Source organism: Vombatus ursinus, unplaced genomic scaffold (assembly GCF_900497805.2).
Source record: "Vombatus ursinus unplaced genomic scaffold, bare-nosed wombat genome assembly UNPS02006779.1, whole genome shotgun sequence".
NCBI classification, from domain to species: Eukaryota; Metazoa; Chordata; class Mammalia; order Diprotodontia; family Vombatidae; genus Vombatus; species Vombatus ursinus.
Window position 1 is genome coordinate 23,520,316 of NW_020946557.1, and position 20,545 is coordinate 23,540,860.

Below are 20,545 nucleotides of genomic sequence, written 5' to 3' on the forward strand. Positions count from 1 at the left end.
GATATTTAATTGATTGCTGCCATTTATCAAATGCCCTTTAAGATAATAGTGTGGTAAAATGACCCTTACCCTCCTTATGAGAGGAAATTGTCGATTAATATTAATTAACATAATATTAAAAGAAGTTAATTATTAATACAGCATGATGAAAGTATTCTTCCATGTGAATCTATATTGAAAGAATATTCTAGTAAGCTACACCCAGGGTAAAACAAACAAAAATACTCATCAACTCATAGACCAGTAGCTACACAAAGGAAAAGTCCATTCGTTCATTTCTGTTAAAGAGCTGGGAGTCAACTGGATACCAGTAAGAGGAATTTGATTAGGAGGCTCACTAAGAAGTATTTTTCTAAACAAAAAGGTAGTCTGCTGGAAACCTCTGTTAGAAGCAGCACTGTGATGACAGGCATCAGGGCTTTGTGGTCTTGGACCACATGAACTCCAGTAGGTAGGTAGGTAAGTATGAGAAAGGACCTTCCCCACTGGTCTCCAAAGATTCTTACTTTGAGTTTCAGGACTCTTGTACTGACCTTAGTGTTGTCTGAAAGCACTCTCTGAAAGACTTCAATGGCTCCATTCTGTGGAAGTGCCAGACCAATTCTCTAACCTAACTGACTTGCAGTTAACAAAACATCAATTTAATAAACTAATGTTTCCTGGAAGACCTGAAGAATTAACTCAACATTTGCTTCTGGGTCCTTATAGCTACCAGAAAAGATACATAAAATGCCCCAAATATAACTGAACCTATTACACAAGTAGACTCTGGTTCATTTTACTGTCATAGATAAACAGATCAGTGAGAAAACATCATCAATATTAAGTCTCTCAAAAATGAGGTTAGCCACACCGTAAATATTAAATCATATTTAAAGTTTGTGTTAATGTTCGGCATCAAACCTATCTATAAACCTTCCAAAGAACAAAATTAGAGTCATTTATTGAATGCCTTCTATGTATAAAGCACTGTGCTAAATATATGAAGAATTATTATCCATCTTCAAAGATCAGATTAGCAACTGTTTTGCAATGTATACTCTTAATGCAACTCTTAAGGGTGTTGCCTAGGGCACTGAAAGGTTAAATCATTTGCTTACAGTCACGTAGCCAGTATATATGTCAGAGAAGCTGTATTTGAAGGCAGTTTTTGACTATAAGGGTGGTTTATTAGCTTTATCATTGACTCCTAAATTGTAATGGCTTACCTATAATGCAGGCTTCAATGCCTAAGTACAATGTAAGTTCTTTGAGGGGACTGGCTATTCTCTCTCCCTCTCTCTCTCTGTATAGCTTACTAGAATAGGGGTCTGGCAATAGGATACTAAAGGGTATCTGTTGAATTGAATATGAATGCCAGTGTCCTAAGAGTTAAGGGGTAAGAAAAAATACCATGGGCTGCTGGAGTGGTAAGGGATAATTCCTAAAAAGGAGTCAGAGTTAATCAGAGCCTTGAAGAATTGGCAAAATCCAGATGAGAGGCATGGAAGAAGGTTTTTATTCCAGGCAGGAGGAATAACATAAGCAAAAGCAAGAAGAAGGAAGAAATGTTGTGGCTGTTTTTCAATCCTGTCCAATGCTTGCTTCATGACTCCATTTGGGGTTTTCTTCACAAACATACTGAAGTGGTTTGCCATTTCCCTCTCCAGCTCATTTTACAGATGAGGAAACTGAAGCAAACAGGGATATGTGACTTGCCTAGAGTCACATAGCTGGTAAGCGTGTAAGGCCATATTTGAACTCAGATCTTCCTGATGCAAGGCCCACAGCTCTATCCACTGCACCACCTAACTGCCCCCTAGAAGGGGGCAGAAAGAGGAAGAGTGTATTTGAGGAAAGAGTGGAAACATCAGTCTGGCTGGAATACAAGGCTCATGCAGCAGAACACAGAAAGATATTTCAGTGGGTTTCTGATGTCATCAATGAGGGTAATTTCTACACTGGTTCTAATCAATGCAATTCTTGCCATGTTGCTTAGTAGACCTGCCCTTCTTTTTCTATTTTATTGGTAAACAGTATATATTCTATTCATTTATCTATTTATTTATTATATATTTTGTGTTTGCAAGTTTTTGATATCTTTCATAACTAGAAAGGTGCCACATGATTTCCCAAATATGATCCACCATGGTCTCCTACTCCTATGCAATTCTGAATACATAATTTTATTCATCTGCCATGTCAGTACTGGATAAATGGTAGACTAGTTGCCCTTCCAACTTCATAAAACAAAATGCGTAATTTTTGATCCATTTAATTCTCCCTTTCTAGATAATTAGACTGATCTCTTGAGTTACTACAGATACCCCTGAGAAGGTCCTTTAGTTTTCTGGGGCTTGGCATAACAAAATACAATTTCATCTCTAAAGAGAAATATCTGGAGAACCTCAACATTTATCAGGAATCTGTTCAATTTGGGTTTCATGAAGGAGTAGTGTCCCTTATCTTTTAGGCTTTCTTTGACATCAATCCTTGAAGGTATGTTGACTAAAATTATCTCTGTCGTCCTAACAATCACAAAATCTTATAAAACATTACAATATACATAGAAGGCTTCTTTTTAGAGGAGGGTCTTAAAGGCTGCATTTTGCTGTACCAAGTCAATTGTTTGTACTCAGCCATAAAGATCATTACAGCTAATCCTTCTATATAATGAGATGGGATCTACTATAGACAATTTTCTGCAAAAATCTTTCCTATCTTGTGTGTTCATCAAAGACATCCTTGATGTAAGAGATGGTAAAAAAAAAAAAAAAAAAAAAAAAGGTTGGGATCAGACTGTGGAAGGTTTCAAATGATAGGTTAGAGTCTGAACTTTTTTATGAACTATAAGAAATCACTAAAAAATGTTTACACAGGGAAAGTGACACTTTCATTTAACTAGTGTTGGGCAAGATACATTGAAAGAGACTGAACTGTAGAGTCAGAGAAAACAGCTGTAAGAATTTTGTAATAAGTAAGACAAAGTGACTAGAACCTAGATAAGGGTACCAGCAGTAAGAATGGAAAGGAACATATGTGTATGATTACAGAGGACAAACCGACAAGATTTGGTGAGTTATAGAAAAGGAAGAGAGAGAAAGGGAATCAGTTTGTGTGTTGAGGGGAGAGATGTGGGACCATGTGAACAATGGTATAAATGATTCAGCCAGTTCTAGACATACGGAGTTTGAAGAGACTACAGTAGATGCAAGTACAAGAAAATCCAATAGGCAACTGGAAATATTAGGGCTAGAGCTCAAGAGAGATCAAAACCTGGAATACAGATATGGAATCCCAGCATAGAGACAGAAGGATCTTTCAGGGTTACCTAAACCAGCCCCTTTATTTCACTGCAGATAAAGTCACACAGAATAAGGTGATGATTGAAGCCACAAGAACAGATTAGCTCACAGGAGAGGGTCTGACAGAATACCTGGGAACCAATGACTACAGAACTAGAGGAATGAAGGAAGAAATCAATGGAGACAAACCTAAAGGCTTAGGTAAGTAAACAAATCAGCATGTCAAGGTCACAGGGGTAACATGTTCTCAAATTCTCTATCACTGCACAGTGAAAACCAGAAAAATTCAGTCAAGTCCACCTGGCTTGTGTTCTAAGGACTTCTTTTAACATGCAAGGTATAAATAAGTATTAAACAGCAATGCATGACCTCACTCTTCTCGCACTGACAATTAATCCATAATCCTCTGCTGACTCCACTAAAGTTATCAAGACACTTAAATACCCCATCTGATGGATTCCAGGATTTAATCATGGGCCTAAATCTCTTGTAAACATGTTCATAAAGCCATATTTAGACCAGGGAATTTATTTTTTTTAGAATATATTGCCAAGTCAGGAGGAATTTCTCATGCCTTACTGAACTGACAGCTCACATGTTCCTGAACTGTTATTTTAATGAACATATAAATGCAGAATATGTATTTGTACATGTACATGCACACATGCACACTGTGTGCAGTTAAATTAATATACTAATATAAGAACGCATTCATCAACAATAACATAAATAAGCAAAATGCCAACTATTCTAACTGCCTCTCAAAAATTTAAATATTCACCTTTATTACTTACCTATTAAACAAAAAATATTTTCACTAGTGATAACAGAAGCTGGGCAAGGAATAAAGGGCAATTTTTAACCTAAGATTTCAAAACAAGCAGGAAATGAAAGCTAACATACATATATACTCTATTTCTTCTTGGGTTTCATGATTCTGACAGTTCAGGATATCACTTAAAGAACTGGCTCAAAATTTGTTTGAAACAGTCAAATGCTATTTGTTGCTTTCCTTATTCTTGCCAAGCCACAAGGGCAAAAAGTCTTAAAAATAACTCTCAGAACACTTTAATAACAACTAGACCATAAAAAAGCAGTTCATAATCAGAAAGAATCTTGTCTTCCAAAACTTAGAAAATCTAAAAACTCTGAAATGTATGACATACAAAAATAATCTAAATAAGAGCCAAAAAATCAACCCACAAGAAACACAGAATCTCAGAGCTGGAAGAGACCTCAGTGGCCATCTAGTGTAACTCATACCTGACCTCACTGAATTCCTGGCTGGCTCAGTCTCTCTTTCCTCCCCAACTACTGCCCTTATTCTAAGGGACTTCAACATACACAGTGGTTCTCCCCCAAACATCCAAACTTCCCAGTTGCCTTACATAACAACACAGAGATGGTTATAGCTTTGATCTTGCCATCACCCAGAATTATCCCATGTCCTCTATTCATGGATCCTAAAATTCATTTATTTGATCATAATCTTCTATCATTCCTTCTTTTCCCTATTACTTATAACTTTGTTCTTCATGTACACCATGACTTCCAATCTCTTCACCCCTTAGTTCTTTCTCAGCTCAACAATTCTGTACAGGTATACTCACTGTCCCTCCCCCCCATCTCAACCATTTAGTGAATCAGTCCAAATTCTCACTATCACCTTTCTTGCTCCTTGGTCCTATTATCAGCCAAGTCTTACCTTATCAGACTTTGGTAAGACATGACTGGTGAAAGAACAAGGCCTTTACTCCTATTCATGTGCTGCTGGACAAAACTGGAAAAATTCATACAAGCTTTCTGACTTGCTTGGGTGCTTTTTAGTCAGGTCCAACTTTGTGACTCCTTTTGGGGTTTTCTTGGGAAACACAATGGAGTGGTTTGCTATTTCCTTCTCCAGTTCATTTTACAGATGAAGAAACTGAGGCAAATGGGGTTAAAGTGACTTGCCCAGGGTCACACAGCTAGTAAGTGTCTAAGGCTGGATGTGAACTCAGGTGTTCCTGACTCCAGGCCTGGCACTCTATCAATTGCATTGCCCACTACAAATTTGTGTTACATAATCTCTCTCTGTCTCTCTCTCTCTCTCTCTCTCACTCACTCACACACACACACACACACACACACACACACACACACACACACACCCTCCTCTTAAAAGTATTAATGTCTGCCTTGCTACCTACAAATATACTCATGTCTCCTGATTCTGAGAAAAAAAACCTCACTTGATTCTACCATCTCTACTTGATATTATCTTTTATCTCTCCTTTATTTTTACTTAAACTACTTGAGAAAGCAATTTACTCACTTCCTGATCTCCTATCCTTTTATCTAAACCCTCTGCAGTCTGGCTTCTGATATCATCATTTCACTGAAACTAATAGCTAGCATTTATACAGTACTAAGATTTACAAAGCACTTTACAAATATTATCTCATTCTATTTTCATAACACCCTGGGAGTCAGGTACTATTATCATCTCCATAATATAGATGAGGAAACTGAGGTTAAGTGGCTTGCCTAGGGTCACATAGCTATTAAGTGTCTGAGACCAGATTTGAACTCAGGCAGTCCTGACTTCAGGTCCAGAGCTCTATCTATTGTGTCACCAAGACAGCAATGATCTTGATTACCAAATCTAATGGCTTTTTCTTAATTCTCCTCCTTTCTGACCTCTCTGTAGCCTTTGCCACTATCAAGCACCATCCTCTGGATAATATCACTTCTTTAGGTTGCCATGACACGAATATCTCATGGTTCCTCTCCCTCCTACATCTCTGATCACTTTGAAATCTCTTTTGCTTTATCACCCTTAAGATTATGTCCATTAACTGTGAGAATCCCCCCAAGGCTCTATCCTTAACCTTCTCCCTCAATACTATCTCACTCTCCTAAGCCCCCTCAGTGTCAATTACCATCTCTGTGCAGATGATTCCCAGATATATATATTCAGCCTTAATTTCTCTCCTGAGATCCAGTCTCACATTACTGTCTTTCGGACATCTAGAATTGCATGTCCCACATACATTTCAAACTCAGTATGCCCAAAGTCAAGAAAGTGGTCATGAGAATAAAAAGAGAGAAGGGAATATAAAAATGAGGGAAGTCCTGGGGTGATAGTGCACACTAGGAATTTTTGCTAATGGGGAAGGTTCAAGATGCTGGCATTCTGAGCTATAATGGGGATAAAGTATATTGGCCTCACATCCACCACCCTGATAAGGGGTTCCTGCAAAGGGCAGGTCTCCTCAGTCATCAATTCTCGAACCAAGCAGATAAAGTGAGCCCTCAGTAGATACAGGAAGGGAAGAGACACTCAGCATTGCCTCTAGACACAAGCACTCTGTGATCCTCACAAATGCAAAAAACCAGTGAAGAAAGGGAAGAGGGCATCTGTGGGTTTGGTGCCGACTCAGAGTCATACCATGGAGGGCATCGGGCACCCAGCAAATGAAGGACCACAGCACAAGGCAGACCAAAATACTGGCCTGGTTGACTTCAGAGTCTTGATAATTCCAACCCGAGAATTTACATCCCAGTACAACTGTTTTTTAAAATACTTTCAATATGCAATATGTCCTCCTTTTGCTGAAATCACGCCAGCACAACTTTACACCCTCTGCCATTTTAGAGACAAGTTGAGTTCCCCAAGGTATCCATATTTGTTAAACATGAACATGCATCTTTAAAGAGACCAAGAGCTACAGTAAGAAAATATACAGCAATTTTCATTTTAAATCTCTCAAACTGTATAAATGCTGAATGAAAAAGATTACTCAATCACTGCAGCAAGGCATATGACAGGATTTATAGCTTAATTATTCTCACTTAGATGTAAGAGACATATGAGGATTAAGTTCATAACTCTGCCATAGACATATGTTTAAATACTTACTTCGAACTTGTTTCTTGATCTCCTTTGAAGGATCCAGCCAGCTCTTTAAATAAAAAAATAAATAAATAAAAATTAGCACTTAGATAGTCTGACACAAAAAGGAGCAAGGTACAGTGGCCCAAAATATAGATGTGTACATGCATATTTTAATAAAAGTTTGAGTCAAGAAGAACTACATAAGTTATAGGAAGAATAAATAATGTTTAGAAGTCTTCAGCTCATCAGTTTATATTGTGTTCATAATTACATAATTATACCATCTTCTTCCAATGTTGTCTAATTACCTTCAATATAAAATTTAAGTACATAGAACATACAGGGATTTGGATAAATTGAATTTTGCAGATTCATTCATTCAAGCATTTTATTAAATGACTACACTGTGCCTTGTGCCAGGTACTAGAGGAGAGATAACATTTAAACAAAACCTAGGAAATTGATAAAACACCACTAACTACTACAGAATACTAAACAAGCGCTCTGGAGATTTACTGCATGTTGTGAAAAGTCTAAGTGGGAAGGATAGTGGCTGACAAAGAAACTTAGGGAAGGCTTCACGCAGGAGTCATCTGAGTTAAATATTAAAGGATAGTTAACCATCGACTAGGCCAGTAAAGAGGACATTCTGTCAGTCAATCAGTCAATGGACATTTATTAGGTGCCTAGTATGTACAGGCACTGTGCTAAGAGCTGAATATACAAAAGGAGGCAAAAGACAGCCCCTGACCTCAAGAAGCTCACATTCGAATGGGGGTCTGAGCCGAGACAGGAAGGTAAGAAAGTATATAGGGTATGTTTGGGGGAATAAATGTCATCCAGCTTTGGTTAAACCATAGAATATGGGTGGCAGATTAAGATGAGATAAGGAAATAGCAGAAGACCTTGAATACCATGCACATCACCATGTAATGATCACCTAGTTGGCATAATAAGAGAAGCCAGAACCCTATCCAAAACTATATCTCTTGAGTTTGGTAAAAAGAAAAAGAGTAGATAATTCTCCACTAACTAAAAACATTTTTTAAATTATCTGAAAATAATGTCCAAGATATACCTACCCCAATCTCTCTCTCTCTCCATATGTGTGTATATGTATATGCACATATAGTATGTATGTATATGCACACATATATACCTACATATATACACATATGTACTAGAAAATACATATCATATATATTTTATATATATATATATATATACTTTTTTCTTCTAGTATTCTACTTTGTTATGAAGTAAAAAAAAGGGGGGGGGGGTAGGAGAGGATTTAATGATTGGAACTGATTGTTCTCTCCCCAAATCTCTTTAAGCTGGCCATAAAATACACAACATTCTCTGAGAAACTATACAAAAATAAGTAATTATTTTTTTGGAGGGGGAGACTAACACATCTGGCTTTTAAGACAAAGCACACTAGTTTAGAGATGAATGGCACCAGTTTATAAGTAGCAATGCAGCTTTACGCAAAATTTCACATATAAATTGTCAGAAATTCTAAAACAGAAATTACAGATGGTTTTGGTGGAGGCTGAGTCTAGACCTAAGATTTCATCACTATAGGGAACTTCCAGTGAGGAAACTTTGGTTATCAATGAAGATCTGAAACTGCCTAAAGTCTTAAAGAGTTGCCAGGGGGTAATTAGAGATTAAGTGGCTTTCTCAGGGAAACAGTAGTGGTGTAATCACAGAGATTTCAACCCAGGTTTCCTAGACTTGGAGACTGACTCTTGATCCATAGTGCCTCCTCTTTATTAAACAGGTAACTATAAATCGATTATACCACATTTTAAAGTACCACCTTTTATTTGAATACAGTTTCTCATTTTCTTCCAAATGCTCTCATACATTTTGATTTGGTTACATGAAGCCTGGCTGTAGAGTAAAAGTTACTACGAGCAATTTCCAAATAAACTGAGACAAAGGTTATAGAGTTAAATGACATTTAGGAAATCAGAAACTGAACTCAGGACTACTATCTTTCATTGTAGTTCCTTACAACAAGTACTAGAAAAAGAGGAGAGAGGGAGAAGAGAAGAGGGAGAAGAGAAGGAGGGAGGAAAGGAGGGAGGAGGAGAAGGAGGAGGACAGAGAGAAAGGGAGGAGGAGGGAAAGGAAGGAGGGAGAAGAGGGAGAGAAAGAAGAGGAGTAATAACTACTCCGTTAATATAACACTTTAAGATTTACAAAGCACTCTGTAGACTCTGATCTTGACAACACTCCTGTGAGGCAGGTACTACTCATTACTATAATACCCATCCTACAGATGAAGAAACTAGAGCTCAGAAAAGTTAAATGGGGGCAGCTAGGTGGCACAGTGGATAGAGCACTGGCCCTGAAGTCAGGAGGACCTGAGTTCAAATCCGGCCTCAGACCAAACACTTGACACCTTTTAGTGTGTGACCCTGGGCAAGTCACTTAGCCCCAATTGCCTAAAAAAAAAAAAAAAAGAAAGAAAGAAAAGAAAAGAAAAGAAAAAAAGAAAAGCTAAATGACCTGCCTCTGTGGGCCATACAGTAAATATATATGAGGCTAGTTCTAAACCATTCCAACTCCAATACCCTACATCAGGAATTGTTTTCTTGTATCACCTTTACATAGTCTGAAGTAAATTGAATAAAAAATCTCAAATTATCCAGGTTTCTTTCTTCCGTTCTTTCAGTCTGACTACTTAAAAGTCATCTAGACTTTACCCTATTCTCCTTTTAGCCAAATATTATAACAGAGAACTGGGCCAAAGGACATTGTTTGATCACCTGAGATTCTCATGTGGCTGTCTCACCATCACACCTCTAGACTAAAAAGCTTAGTACCAAATGTGGCCTGGAGGCCCGCAGGTTCCCCACCCTTTCAAGTCTCCTATACCCCACCCCCAGCTCAAATATCCAAACTGACTCCTTTTCCTTCTATAGTATTTCTGTCACTGTTTACAGGGCTCTCTCCCCATCACCAATTCAATTCAATTCAACATTTATTGGAACCTATGGCTAAAGTTTACCTAATGCAGGGAAATACAACATGTACCCAGATAATTAAATTTTAGAAAACCGGGAGTGATGGAGGTACAAAGGATCAAACCAAGTGCTCTAGTAACATATGATAAAGAAGAGAACACCGACATTGGGGGAATCAGGGTGGGCTTCACAGAAGCAGTGTCACACCTCAGCTAATCCTGGAAGGAAGACAGGAAGTCAAAAAACAGAGATGGTGATGACATGTTCTCTATCCACAGGAGACAGCCTGCACAAATGCAAAGGAAGTCAAAGAAGGCACGTCAGGTGTAGAGAACAGTTAACAGCCAGTGTGGATGGAATGGAGAGTTCACAAAAGAACTCAATGTGAAACAAGATTGGAAAGACAGGCTGAGGTGACCACTTGTAGAGGACCATAAATGTCAGAGTACAGAATCCGTATTTTGTCCTATATGTGAGAGAGAGCCAGGGGTGTGACATGGTCTTACGAAGATTATTTTGGTCACAATTTGAAGGAACAGAGAGAGGAGACACTGGCAGTAATGAGACCAATAAAGAGGTTATTTCAATAGTTCAGGCAAGTAGTCATGAGAATGCTCTAACGAGTGATATGACCTTGAGTACTGAGGAAGGGACAGAGATGGGTTATTTATTCCTCTGCCCAGTATAAATCCATCAAGTCAAAACTCCTCTACTTAGCTTTTAAGGTTTGCCATAATCGTACTCCCACTTTACTACAATACTGATTACAAACTTATTTCACAGTGCTGTTCTAACTGTGCCTTCTACTAGAGGTCAACACAAATCCCACGCTCATTCTCACCTCTATGCTATCATTCCTTACCAAGAATGTCCTTCCTGCTCCCCTCCATTTAACCAAACTCTATACTCCAAGGCCAACTTCAAGTCCCAAACCTGTCCACAATGTTCTGACTAATCCAGCCCACACTTAGGTCTCTCTCTCTTCCCTTTTGGGAAAATCTAGTTCTACACATTTTACATTTAATCTAATTTTATTTCATTTCTACTAGTTCGGTTTTCCCAGATACACTATAAGCTCTCCGAGTGGAGCTGGGGTGGAGTCCTGTTCTTTTGAATCCCTCACAGTACTGGGTATAGCATTGGGCAAAGAATACCTCAAAAATATATTACTGACAACCCAAAAATCTCAATTCACAGGATCATAGATTTAGAGCTAGAAGAGTTCTCAGAGTTTATTTAGCCCAGTCAACTCAGAGTTAAGTGACTTGCCCAAGGTCATACAGGTAAGTAAGAAGACTAGGTTCTCTCTCTCTTTGTGTTTTGGCAGCTAGGTGGTAGCGTGGATCAAGTGCTAGGCCTGGGGTGAGAAAGACTTGAGTTCAATTTCAGTTTCAGACATTTACCAGCTGTGTAATTCTAAGTCATTTAACTTCTGTCTGCCTCAATTTCCTTTATAAAATGGGAGTAATAAAAGCATCTATTTACACAGCTGCCATGAGAATTAAATGAGAGAATATTTTTAAAGCACTTAGCACAGTGCCTGGCCTAAAATGGGCATTTAATAAATCCATTCTTCCATCCATCCTTCCTTCCTAGCTCTTTCCACTAAACTAATTCTATTCCTGTTCCTTAGCAAATTGCTCCATGTACAAAAAATCTTATTAAGTAAACTTCTTTAATTCAGTATCTGAAAAAGGGATATTAATACAGTACTTTTATGCCAAAGGTTATTAACTATAATCAAAGAACCAAGAATTATGCTATATCTTGGGCATAAAAATATAAAGAGGAGATACGCCCTGCCCTCAAGGTGGTTACATTGAGAGTCATAGACAGAATTTTACATAGATAGATGGGTTATTACTTTGGGTCAAAGACAGAAGGATCCTTAGAAATAAACTTATTCCATTTGTTCATTTTGGAAATGAGCAATATTAAGGCCAGCAGAGGTTAAATGACCCTCCTAAGTCACAGAAGAGAGCCAGGCTTGCAGCAAAGGTCTCTTGACATCCAGCTACATATTCTTTAATGCTACCTTATTCTAGTAAACAAAGTAGCTGCACTGCCTAGGAACATGAACAGCAATTAAAGTTAATGTTTTTGAAAGCAAAAAAAATAGGGTCTTTTGATTTTAAAATACTCCATAATTTCCATTAGTCTATATCACTGAGGTCCTTTATTAAATGTTAACCTTTCCCTTCTTTTTTAGAATCTATCAAGTAGTTTATGTTATTTTATCCACAATTTGGATCTTATCTTTCCACTATGCTTTAGAAAGCACAGCAAAACAATATTTAAGTAGGCAGTACGGGAGGGGCAACAAGGTGGCACAGTGGATTGGTTGCCAGGCCTGGAGTCAGGAAGACCTGAGTTAAAATCTAGCCTCAGGTACTTGCTAGCTGTGTGACCCTGGGCAAGTCACTTAATCTTGTTTGCTTCAATTTCCTCATTTGTACAATAAGCTAGAGAAGGAAATGACAAAACCTCTCCAGTATCTTTGCCAAGAAAACTCCCAATAGATCATCAGTTGTGTCCAACTCAACTGAAACAACTAAACAACAATAATACAAGAGATTTCTGTTTAAATACAAGTTTATACAGTAACAAAGAAAAAAACTGAGCAATAAAATCTTTAAATTCTCATAAACTTTCCAAAGTAATGTGGCACAAAACAAACTTATTGATATTCACACTTTGGGGTAGGGAAGGAGGGGAGAAAAAAAAAGCTGTAAAAAGAGTATGAAGCCCATTTGGACTTTACTTCTGCTAACATTAGCTAGACTGCATTTTGGGGAATGTTTGTGAAAGATTTCAAAGATCCAGAGGTGCACATCCTTCTACTTTAGATTAGCCACTTAAAAAAATCCTAATAAACACACCATTGAACTCAGTTTAGTTTTATGTTATACTGTGCTCCCCAGCTGCATGGATTACTGATGTGAAAGGTCAATGGGATAGCCTCTAAAGGGAGCCCTGGTGCTGGGTTAGGGTGCAGCTCGAATTCTGCTCAGAAGAGGGCTTAGCATTCACTCTCCACACCCTGCAGCTGCAGACCAGCACAACAGCTGGCTCATAAATGGACAGCTGTGATGAGTGCACAAGAATGAGGGAAAAGAAAAAAAAAAAACATCATTCAGGATTTAACACTGCCTGGACCTGGGGGATATAGGAAGGGAGGAATATGGGCTGGGATGTGTGGTATTTTAATCTGAGGAGGTAACAACTACTGTGAGGGAAAAAATGAATCAGAGGAAGAGCTGAGGCCCAGAGAAAATAATTATTTATTCCTACATCCATCATTCTGGATCATACAGTTAGAGCTGGAAGGGACCTTGAGAGATCATCTAGTGAAACCTCATTTTCCAGATGAAAAAAAAATGGAAACCCAGAGATGCTGAAAAGGAACATAGAACGGGAAATAAGTAAAAGAGAATGGCTCTTCAGACCTACACGTAGGCCTCTTCTAACCCTTCAGTTTTTCGATAAGCAGGTAGCTTAGTGTGGTAGAAACCAGTTTGATATAGAGTGGTGAAGAATAATATTAGTCCCACAGATGATAGAATATTGATCAAGAGATTGTCCAAGCAGGAAAGATTGGTTGTATTATCCTAGGGAATCATGACATTCCAGATAACATGTCACCTTTTACAGTTTGTTGTCAGTCACCTATTCCTAAAAGACGTAAAATTTTAGTGCTATTTATGACAGTTTCTGTCTAACAAAAGGTACTGATTTACAGAGCTGTAAAGTCAGTGAGTTATGCCCCAAAGCCAACCAAATTCCTCTGCAATGTCTCTGAATGATCACCTCTCATGGGGCTGCCAGGAGACTGAGGAGTCTGAGCAATACTGAATTACCTCTCTTCACTTCTGTCACACCCAGGTGTATGCTGGAGACAGCTCCAGAACAGAGAGTCAATTGTTAAATTTTCAGTTTGAGTATTTACATCTCAGAAATCTGCAAACACTACAAATCGGGGCATGATTTATTATTTTGCTAATTGTCCAGACTTAAGAAAAGTGATGGAGAAAATGTTAATAATGCATATTAAACTTACCAGTGTGTCATGTATACAATGCCCTCTCCTCACTCCAGAAACCAATTGTTAAATATTATGAGCACAACCCTGAATCCTTCAGAGTCAAACACTCTGAGGGCCACCTGATGAGAAAAGCAGACCTACAGGGAATGAGCCCCAATCAGCTCAATTCATTTCCTTCTTTTTAATCACACTCTCTTCTATGAAATATGCTCCATTACTGCTAAAAAGCATGGGGACCTCCCAAGCTCTACAACTTTTCAAGGACAGAAGTGTGGGAAAGATCATGAAATCTGACGATACCTTTAGTGATATCCAGTCTACCCTCTCAATTATCGATCAATCAACAAGCATTTATTAAACACTTACTATGTTCCAGGAACTGTGCTAAGTACTAGGGATACAAAGGAAGGGAAAAGAAAAGTTTCCTCAGATTCTACTGGGAGTAGAGGAGATAGACTGACAGACAGACAGATGACAGAGTGATAGATGGATAGACAGACAGATGGATGGATAGATGTAGGTAGAGAGATAGATAAATGATAGGCAAGTAGATGAGAGAGAGAGAGAGAAGCAGAGAGACAGAGAGATGATACAAACATGATACGTAGGTAGAAAGACAGATGACAGACAGGTGGATAAAGAGATAGATGATAGACAAATAAGTAGATAGATGTCAAATAGGTAGACAGACAGAGAGATAATATATAGATAGATGATAGATAAATAGAAACATAGGCACATTGGTAGCCAGATGATAGATGATAAGTAAACAGGTAGAGAAAGACAGACAGACTGATAGGTAGACAGATATAAACGATATGTATATACATATATAAGCATGTATATATGTATATGTATATCTCACCCCCGTCCAAAGTTGGCTTGGAGCAGCAATCTGAAGGACAGCCCTGGGACTCTGCACAATGACTCTGAGAGACCTCTGAGCCCTTGATGTGAGAGACCTCTGAGGAGAGAGAAAAGCTGAGTTCTGGAGATACTGGCAAGAGTCAAGGAGAGAACTTCTGAATGGCAGATGTGAGACGTCCCTGTAGGGACAGACACATGGCGGACCACTCCCAACATTTTGCTTGACTCCCAGCACCTGCATCCCCAGAATCTGCGAGGAGAGAACTTCACCCTGTAGATCATTCACTCCTTGCTCAAGGTGGCCTTGTTCATGAGTCAAAAAGAGCTCATTTCACTTACTGCTGTGCATTTTATTATCTACTCAAATCTATATGATGTCCCCAGTTGGCTTCCGTATGGCATTTGATAGGCGGTAACTGAGTTGGCTGAGCAAACTACTACCCTCCTTATAAAGAATATCACATTACTAGACTATCGATATTTGACAAAGAGTAAATAGATCTAATTCTATGCCCACTAACCCTCTTGGAGACAGGAGCACTAAAGCGGTAAACCCAGCCACTGCTCTTTGGATCCTTCCTGCTCCTTCCCCTGGACTACTGGTGGTTCAACCAAGGTCTCCTCTTACTTTTTACAATGGTGGAAATCAAAATCCCCTTGGAGAAGGAAAAGGTCAAATCCCAGGTCATATTTACAGCAGCATTTTAAGGTTTGCAAAGTGCTTAACATATGTTAACTCATTTAAGATTCAGAACAACCCTGTGAGGTAGGTGCTATTATTATCCTCATTTTACAACTGAGGAAACTGAGGCACAGAGATATTCAGCAACTTACTCAGAGTCACATGGCTAATAACTCCCTGAGGCAGGATTTTAAAATTCAGATTCTCCTGACTCTTAAGTCCTGGACCACCCAGCTGTATCTATCTAAATATATCCACACAATGTAGGATACCCTGATCCCTGTCAGCCAGGGTTTAAGCTATTGCATGAGCCAATCTCCAATCTACTTTACATACGGGATTACATATTACAGATATGCATAGAGTAAATGGACAATACACTTAAAGGGAAACACTCAAGTGGCTGGTAGGTGGCAGGAAGAGAACAAACCACAAAAGGCCGTGGAGGGGATGGTATTTGAACTAAGTCTTGATGGAAGCCAAGGACGCTCCAAGGTGGAGGTGAGAAAGGAAAACATGCCAAACTTGGTGAACAGCCAGGGTCAAGACAAAACCCAGAGATGGAGTCTTGTTTGAGGAACAGCTACAATGGGCAATATGGAGAGGGAAGACTAGAAAAATAGGAAAAGGCCAGACACAGAAGAGTTTTGAACGCTAAACAAAAGACTAGAAGCAGTAACCATTTCTATGCCTAAAAAGAAAATGCATGGAGGGTGGGAATATACTGTCGTGTATGCATCTCCCTGGGAAGAATCAGAAATATTCAGGGACCCTGAAGACAATGGAATGGCCCTGATGTCCTTGCTATTCCCAGGAAAAATTAATAGATATTCCACTTTTGCAGCAGCTATACTTACCGCTTCAGTGGTTGCTTTGTCTACTTTAAAACAGGGAGGTTCCCCAGGACAACCATTTCAGTTCAATATTGTACTTGGCTTAATATTAACTGTTAATAAATATGCCTGCGTCTACCCCATCCTCTATGCCTCAATTCTCATTTAAAGGCTGATTGTAGCATAATGTTGTTTTATCCCAGTATGTGACATACAGTAGACACTCAAATACTTACTTATTGTATGCTCAAGTCCCCAAAGGTCCTCCTTCTCCTGTGCTAAAAACATGTTTAACTCTGATTCTAACACTGTATGTTCTAGTGATTTTATGAAGATTCCTTAGAGTAGTGCCTCCTTCCACCAACATCTATATATAGCACTTTAGAGTTTGCAAAGTGCTTTACAAATATTATCTCATTTTATCCTCACACCAATCCCAGGAAGTAGGTGCTATTATTATCCCCATTTTACAGATGAGGAAACTGAAACATACAGAGCTTAGAAGTCCTGCACTAGAGTCACACAGCTAGTAAATATCTAGGGCTGTATTTGAACTCAGGTCTTCCAGACTCCAGGCCCACTGCTCTACCCACTGTCTATCTAGCTGCCTCCAGTAAGTTTATTTTTAGATAAACAGTAAGTAAAGTAGGAACTGTGTATTCTCTAAACTTTTTGGTCAGTTGTGTAGCCTATAAAGATTTGGTTTTCAGTTGAGTATCACTTGTAAAAAGCTACTTGCAGCTCCCTTCTTAAATTTTTCAAAGACGTATTTGATAATTACACAGATTATTCACATAAAGATTTTGTAAAAATGAAAAAACATGCATTTGATTGGAAGTTCCTTTTGTCTTCTTGGTCGCCCTTTTTGGGTAAAAATTCTAAAACCAAATGCTTATAAAAATGTTTTCATTCATGACTTTTTTTCTAATTGTTTAGTGTCTTCTCCTCTTTCAGATATCTTGAAAATCAATACTTCAGTTCCACACAATTCCAAACTTACGGCAGATTCTTGCTTTTGCTTTGTCTGGGTTCAACTGCTCTTTCAGACTTCATCTACATAAGTACCATTTTTATTTCCCCCTAGTATTTGTGGTATGTAGTCAGAGGTCATGATTTTATCTTTATCAATTTCACATTGTTTTTTCCCAGTCAGCAGGCCAGGTGAAAACACAAAATATCTTCTCATTTTTACCCTTTCTTCTTATTATGTGCTGATTTTAACCTTTAATCTATGATGAGCCAATATTACTACACATAGACATCTGATAGGGAAATGGTTCCCACATCAATGATCAGTCACTTTCAGTTTGTTAAGATGATTACGTTCGCGTCTTATGATGAGGTGCTTACTATGTCCAATCCCTTCTTTTACTTCTTTAACAAAGTATTCATGAGCTAATACAGAAATGTTTTGCATGACTTCACATGTATAATCAGTATCATATTGCTTTCCTTCTCAATGGGTGGGGTGAGGGAAAGAGGGAGAGAGGAAATCAAAATTTTTAAAAAGTGAATGTTAAAATTTTTTTTACATATAATTGGGAAATATTTAATGAAATAAATTTTTTTTTAAAAAGTATTCATGACATATAAAGCTATAGGATTTCTTTCTGGGTAATCTATAAGACTCTACTTCCCAATTTATTTTTCTCTATCTTCTCCTGTATTCTCCTTTGCATTTAAGTATCAAGATTTGGAAAAGTTTCTCAAGTTCAAGCAATTTCCCTACTGCATACTCTGAAACAGATGTTGGTACATAAGCTGCAATTATTTTCCTGGTGGTGTTTTTGCTCATGCTAAGTATGCTCACTGCAAAGCAAGACAAACAACTGTCCCACGAAATGATGTTTTTTGTTGCCTCTGCATATACAATGAAATCCACTCTGCAACTCCTTTATTTTGCCTTTTCAAATTTAAAAGTGTTTTTACACAACTTATCATAAATACTGCTTGCAGACAATTTTCACAATAGCAGGTAAAACAGGAGGTAAATTAAATGGAAAATATAAGTAATTATAGTACAGTTTCCATCAGGCCAGGAGAAAAACAGTGAGTAACTAACCACAGGGGTGGGGAACCTGCAACCTTGAGGCCACATGTGGCCCTCTAGGTCTTCAAATGCAGTCCTTTGATTGAACCCAAACTTCACAGAACAAGGATTTGTGTGCCTCGAGGCAACAGGTTCCCCACCCCTGGACTAACATTCGATCCTGGAAGACAGCATATCAGAGTCTTTTAAACTTATATATCTGCTTAGGTTAACAGCAAACAGAAGACTGGCATTTCTTAACCAAACGCCCTACTATTAGTTAATTTCAGACAGGTCTTACTGAGCAGGTAAAATGTACCTTTTGCCTAATTCAATGCAAAAGGTTCAGTGTTCTTAGCTCTTATGAAATAGGCAGCCTCCTCTGGTACACCCGTCTTTCTGATATGTTTGTTTAAATGAATCCTTGGTATTTCAATGTAAAATGAGACCTATCTGCCATGTATGCCACATATTATCAAAGGAAAGTTTATTTTTCTGGGTGTACAGTTTTTAGTTTTAGTCTACTGCCAAAAGAAAAAGATATAACCATTAAATGTATTTTAATTTTTTTTTCCACAGGAAATTAGCTGTTAATATCACCTAGCACCTCTAATGAATTTCTCTTCAAATACACCATGCAGCAAAACTATATTACAATCCATGGGCCAACTGCCAACAACAAAATTTCAAGGCAACATCTGTCCTTTTAAGAGAGTCCAAAATTCTTAATGAAATTTAGAAACCTATACAAAAGTTAGATGGACATAGAATCCACCTCTAGAGTGAAACATTGCTGTTCAATTGCCATCAAGATTTCAAATGATATTTTCCACAGCAGAATTTACATAGTGGTTCTCAACAGACATTAAAAAGATCTAACACTGAAATGGATGTGTTTTTATACACAGTGTGAATTGAAACTCTTCCAACTTAGTGTCTAGCTGAAAAAAAGCAACTGAGCTCTGGTTACATCAAAGGTAGGGTTGAGACTTTTGTTTCAACGGAATAATCTTCATACAAACAACAGTGGCCTTGGTTGGCCTTTTTTTTTTTTTTTTGAATGATAAACTGAAATAATAAACAAGAGACTTTTGCCAAAGCAAATAAAAATCTCACCCTGGAAAGCTGTAGTACTTTTGTGATCTAGAGGTACTTCAATATCCTTATGCTGAAATTTGCATTTCACTGAAAAAAATCAAAGCCATTCACTTCCAGCTCACCTTTTCTTTTCTCATTTCACAACATTCAGATGCCTTCTACCACCATTTCCTCCTTCACAGCCTCCCTTCTCACACAAAGAGGTGACCCTATTCCATACATCAAGGAAACCCCCCCTACATATTCACAAGTGATCCCATTTCATTCCATCTCCAAGAGACTGCCCCCTGCTTTTCATCCCTTACTCCAATCTCCCTGTCTAATGGCTGCTTCCCAACTATCTACAAACACACCCATATCTCCTCTACCTTCAAAAAACCCTTGTTTGCTCCATTCATCCCCACTAATTAACATCTTATATCTGGTTAGTAGTTGGATAGCTGGTTAAGACAAGAACAAGGAGAGAACAGTGTCACAAAAACCAAGAAAGAGGAGAGGGAAGAAATAATCATTTATTAACACCTCTTTCATTTCAGTTGAAAATTTCATGATTTTTTCTTTAATTATTACAAAATATTTCTTGCAAATGTTGCCAGATAGACACAACAGTAAGTTCCTGTAGAGAGTTTTTAATAGGTAGAGGGGGAAAAGTTAAGAAGGAAAAATATTAAAAATAAATATTAGTAGGCAGATATTTAGAGCAGCTAGGTAGCATTGTAGATAGAGTGCTGGCCCTGGAGTCAAAAGGAGCTGAATTCAAATTTGGCCTCAGATACTTACTAGCTGTGTGACCCTGGGCAAGTCACTTAACTCTGTTGGACCTCCTTTTCCTCATCTGTAAAATGAACTGGAGAAGTG

At 38.2% G+C, this 20,545-nt stretch overlaps 1 protein-coding gene across 7 annotated transcripts in view; it reads right to left on the bottom strand.

The window, feature by feature from the left end:
• EPB41L2 (erythrocyte membrane protein band 4.1 like 2) overlaps positions 1-20,545 on the bottom strand; it is a 274,065-nt gene that overhangs the window by 97,456 nt on the left and 156,064 nt on the right. For all 7 annotated transcript variants that reach the window (XM_027848549.1, XM_027848548.1, XM_027848547.1 and 4 more), the window contains exon 5: positions 7,186-7,228. In XM_027848549.1, coding sequence (XP_027704350.1) covers positions 7,186-7,228 — 43 coding nt within the window. The remainder of the gene's footprint in view (positions 1-7,185; positions 7,229-20,545) is intronic.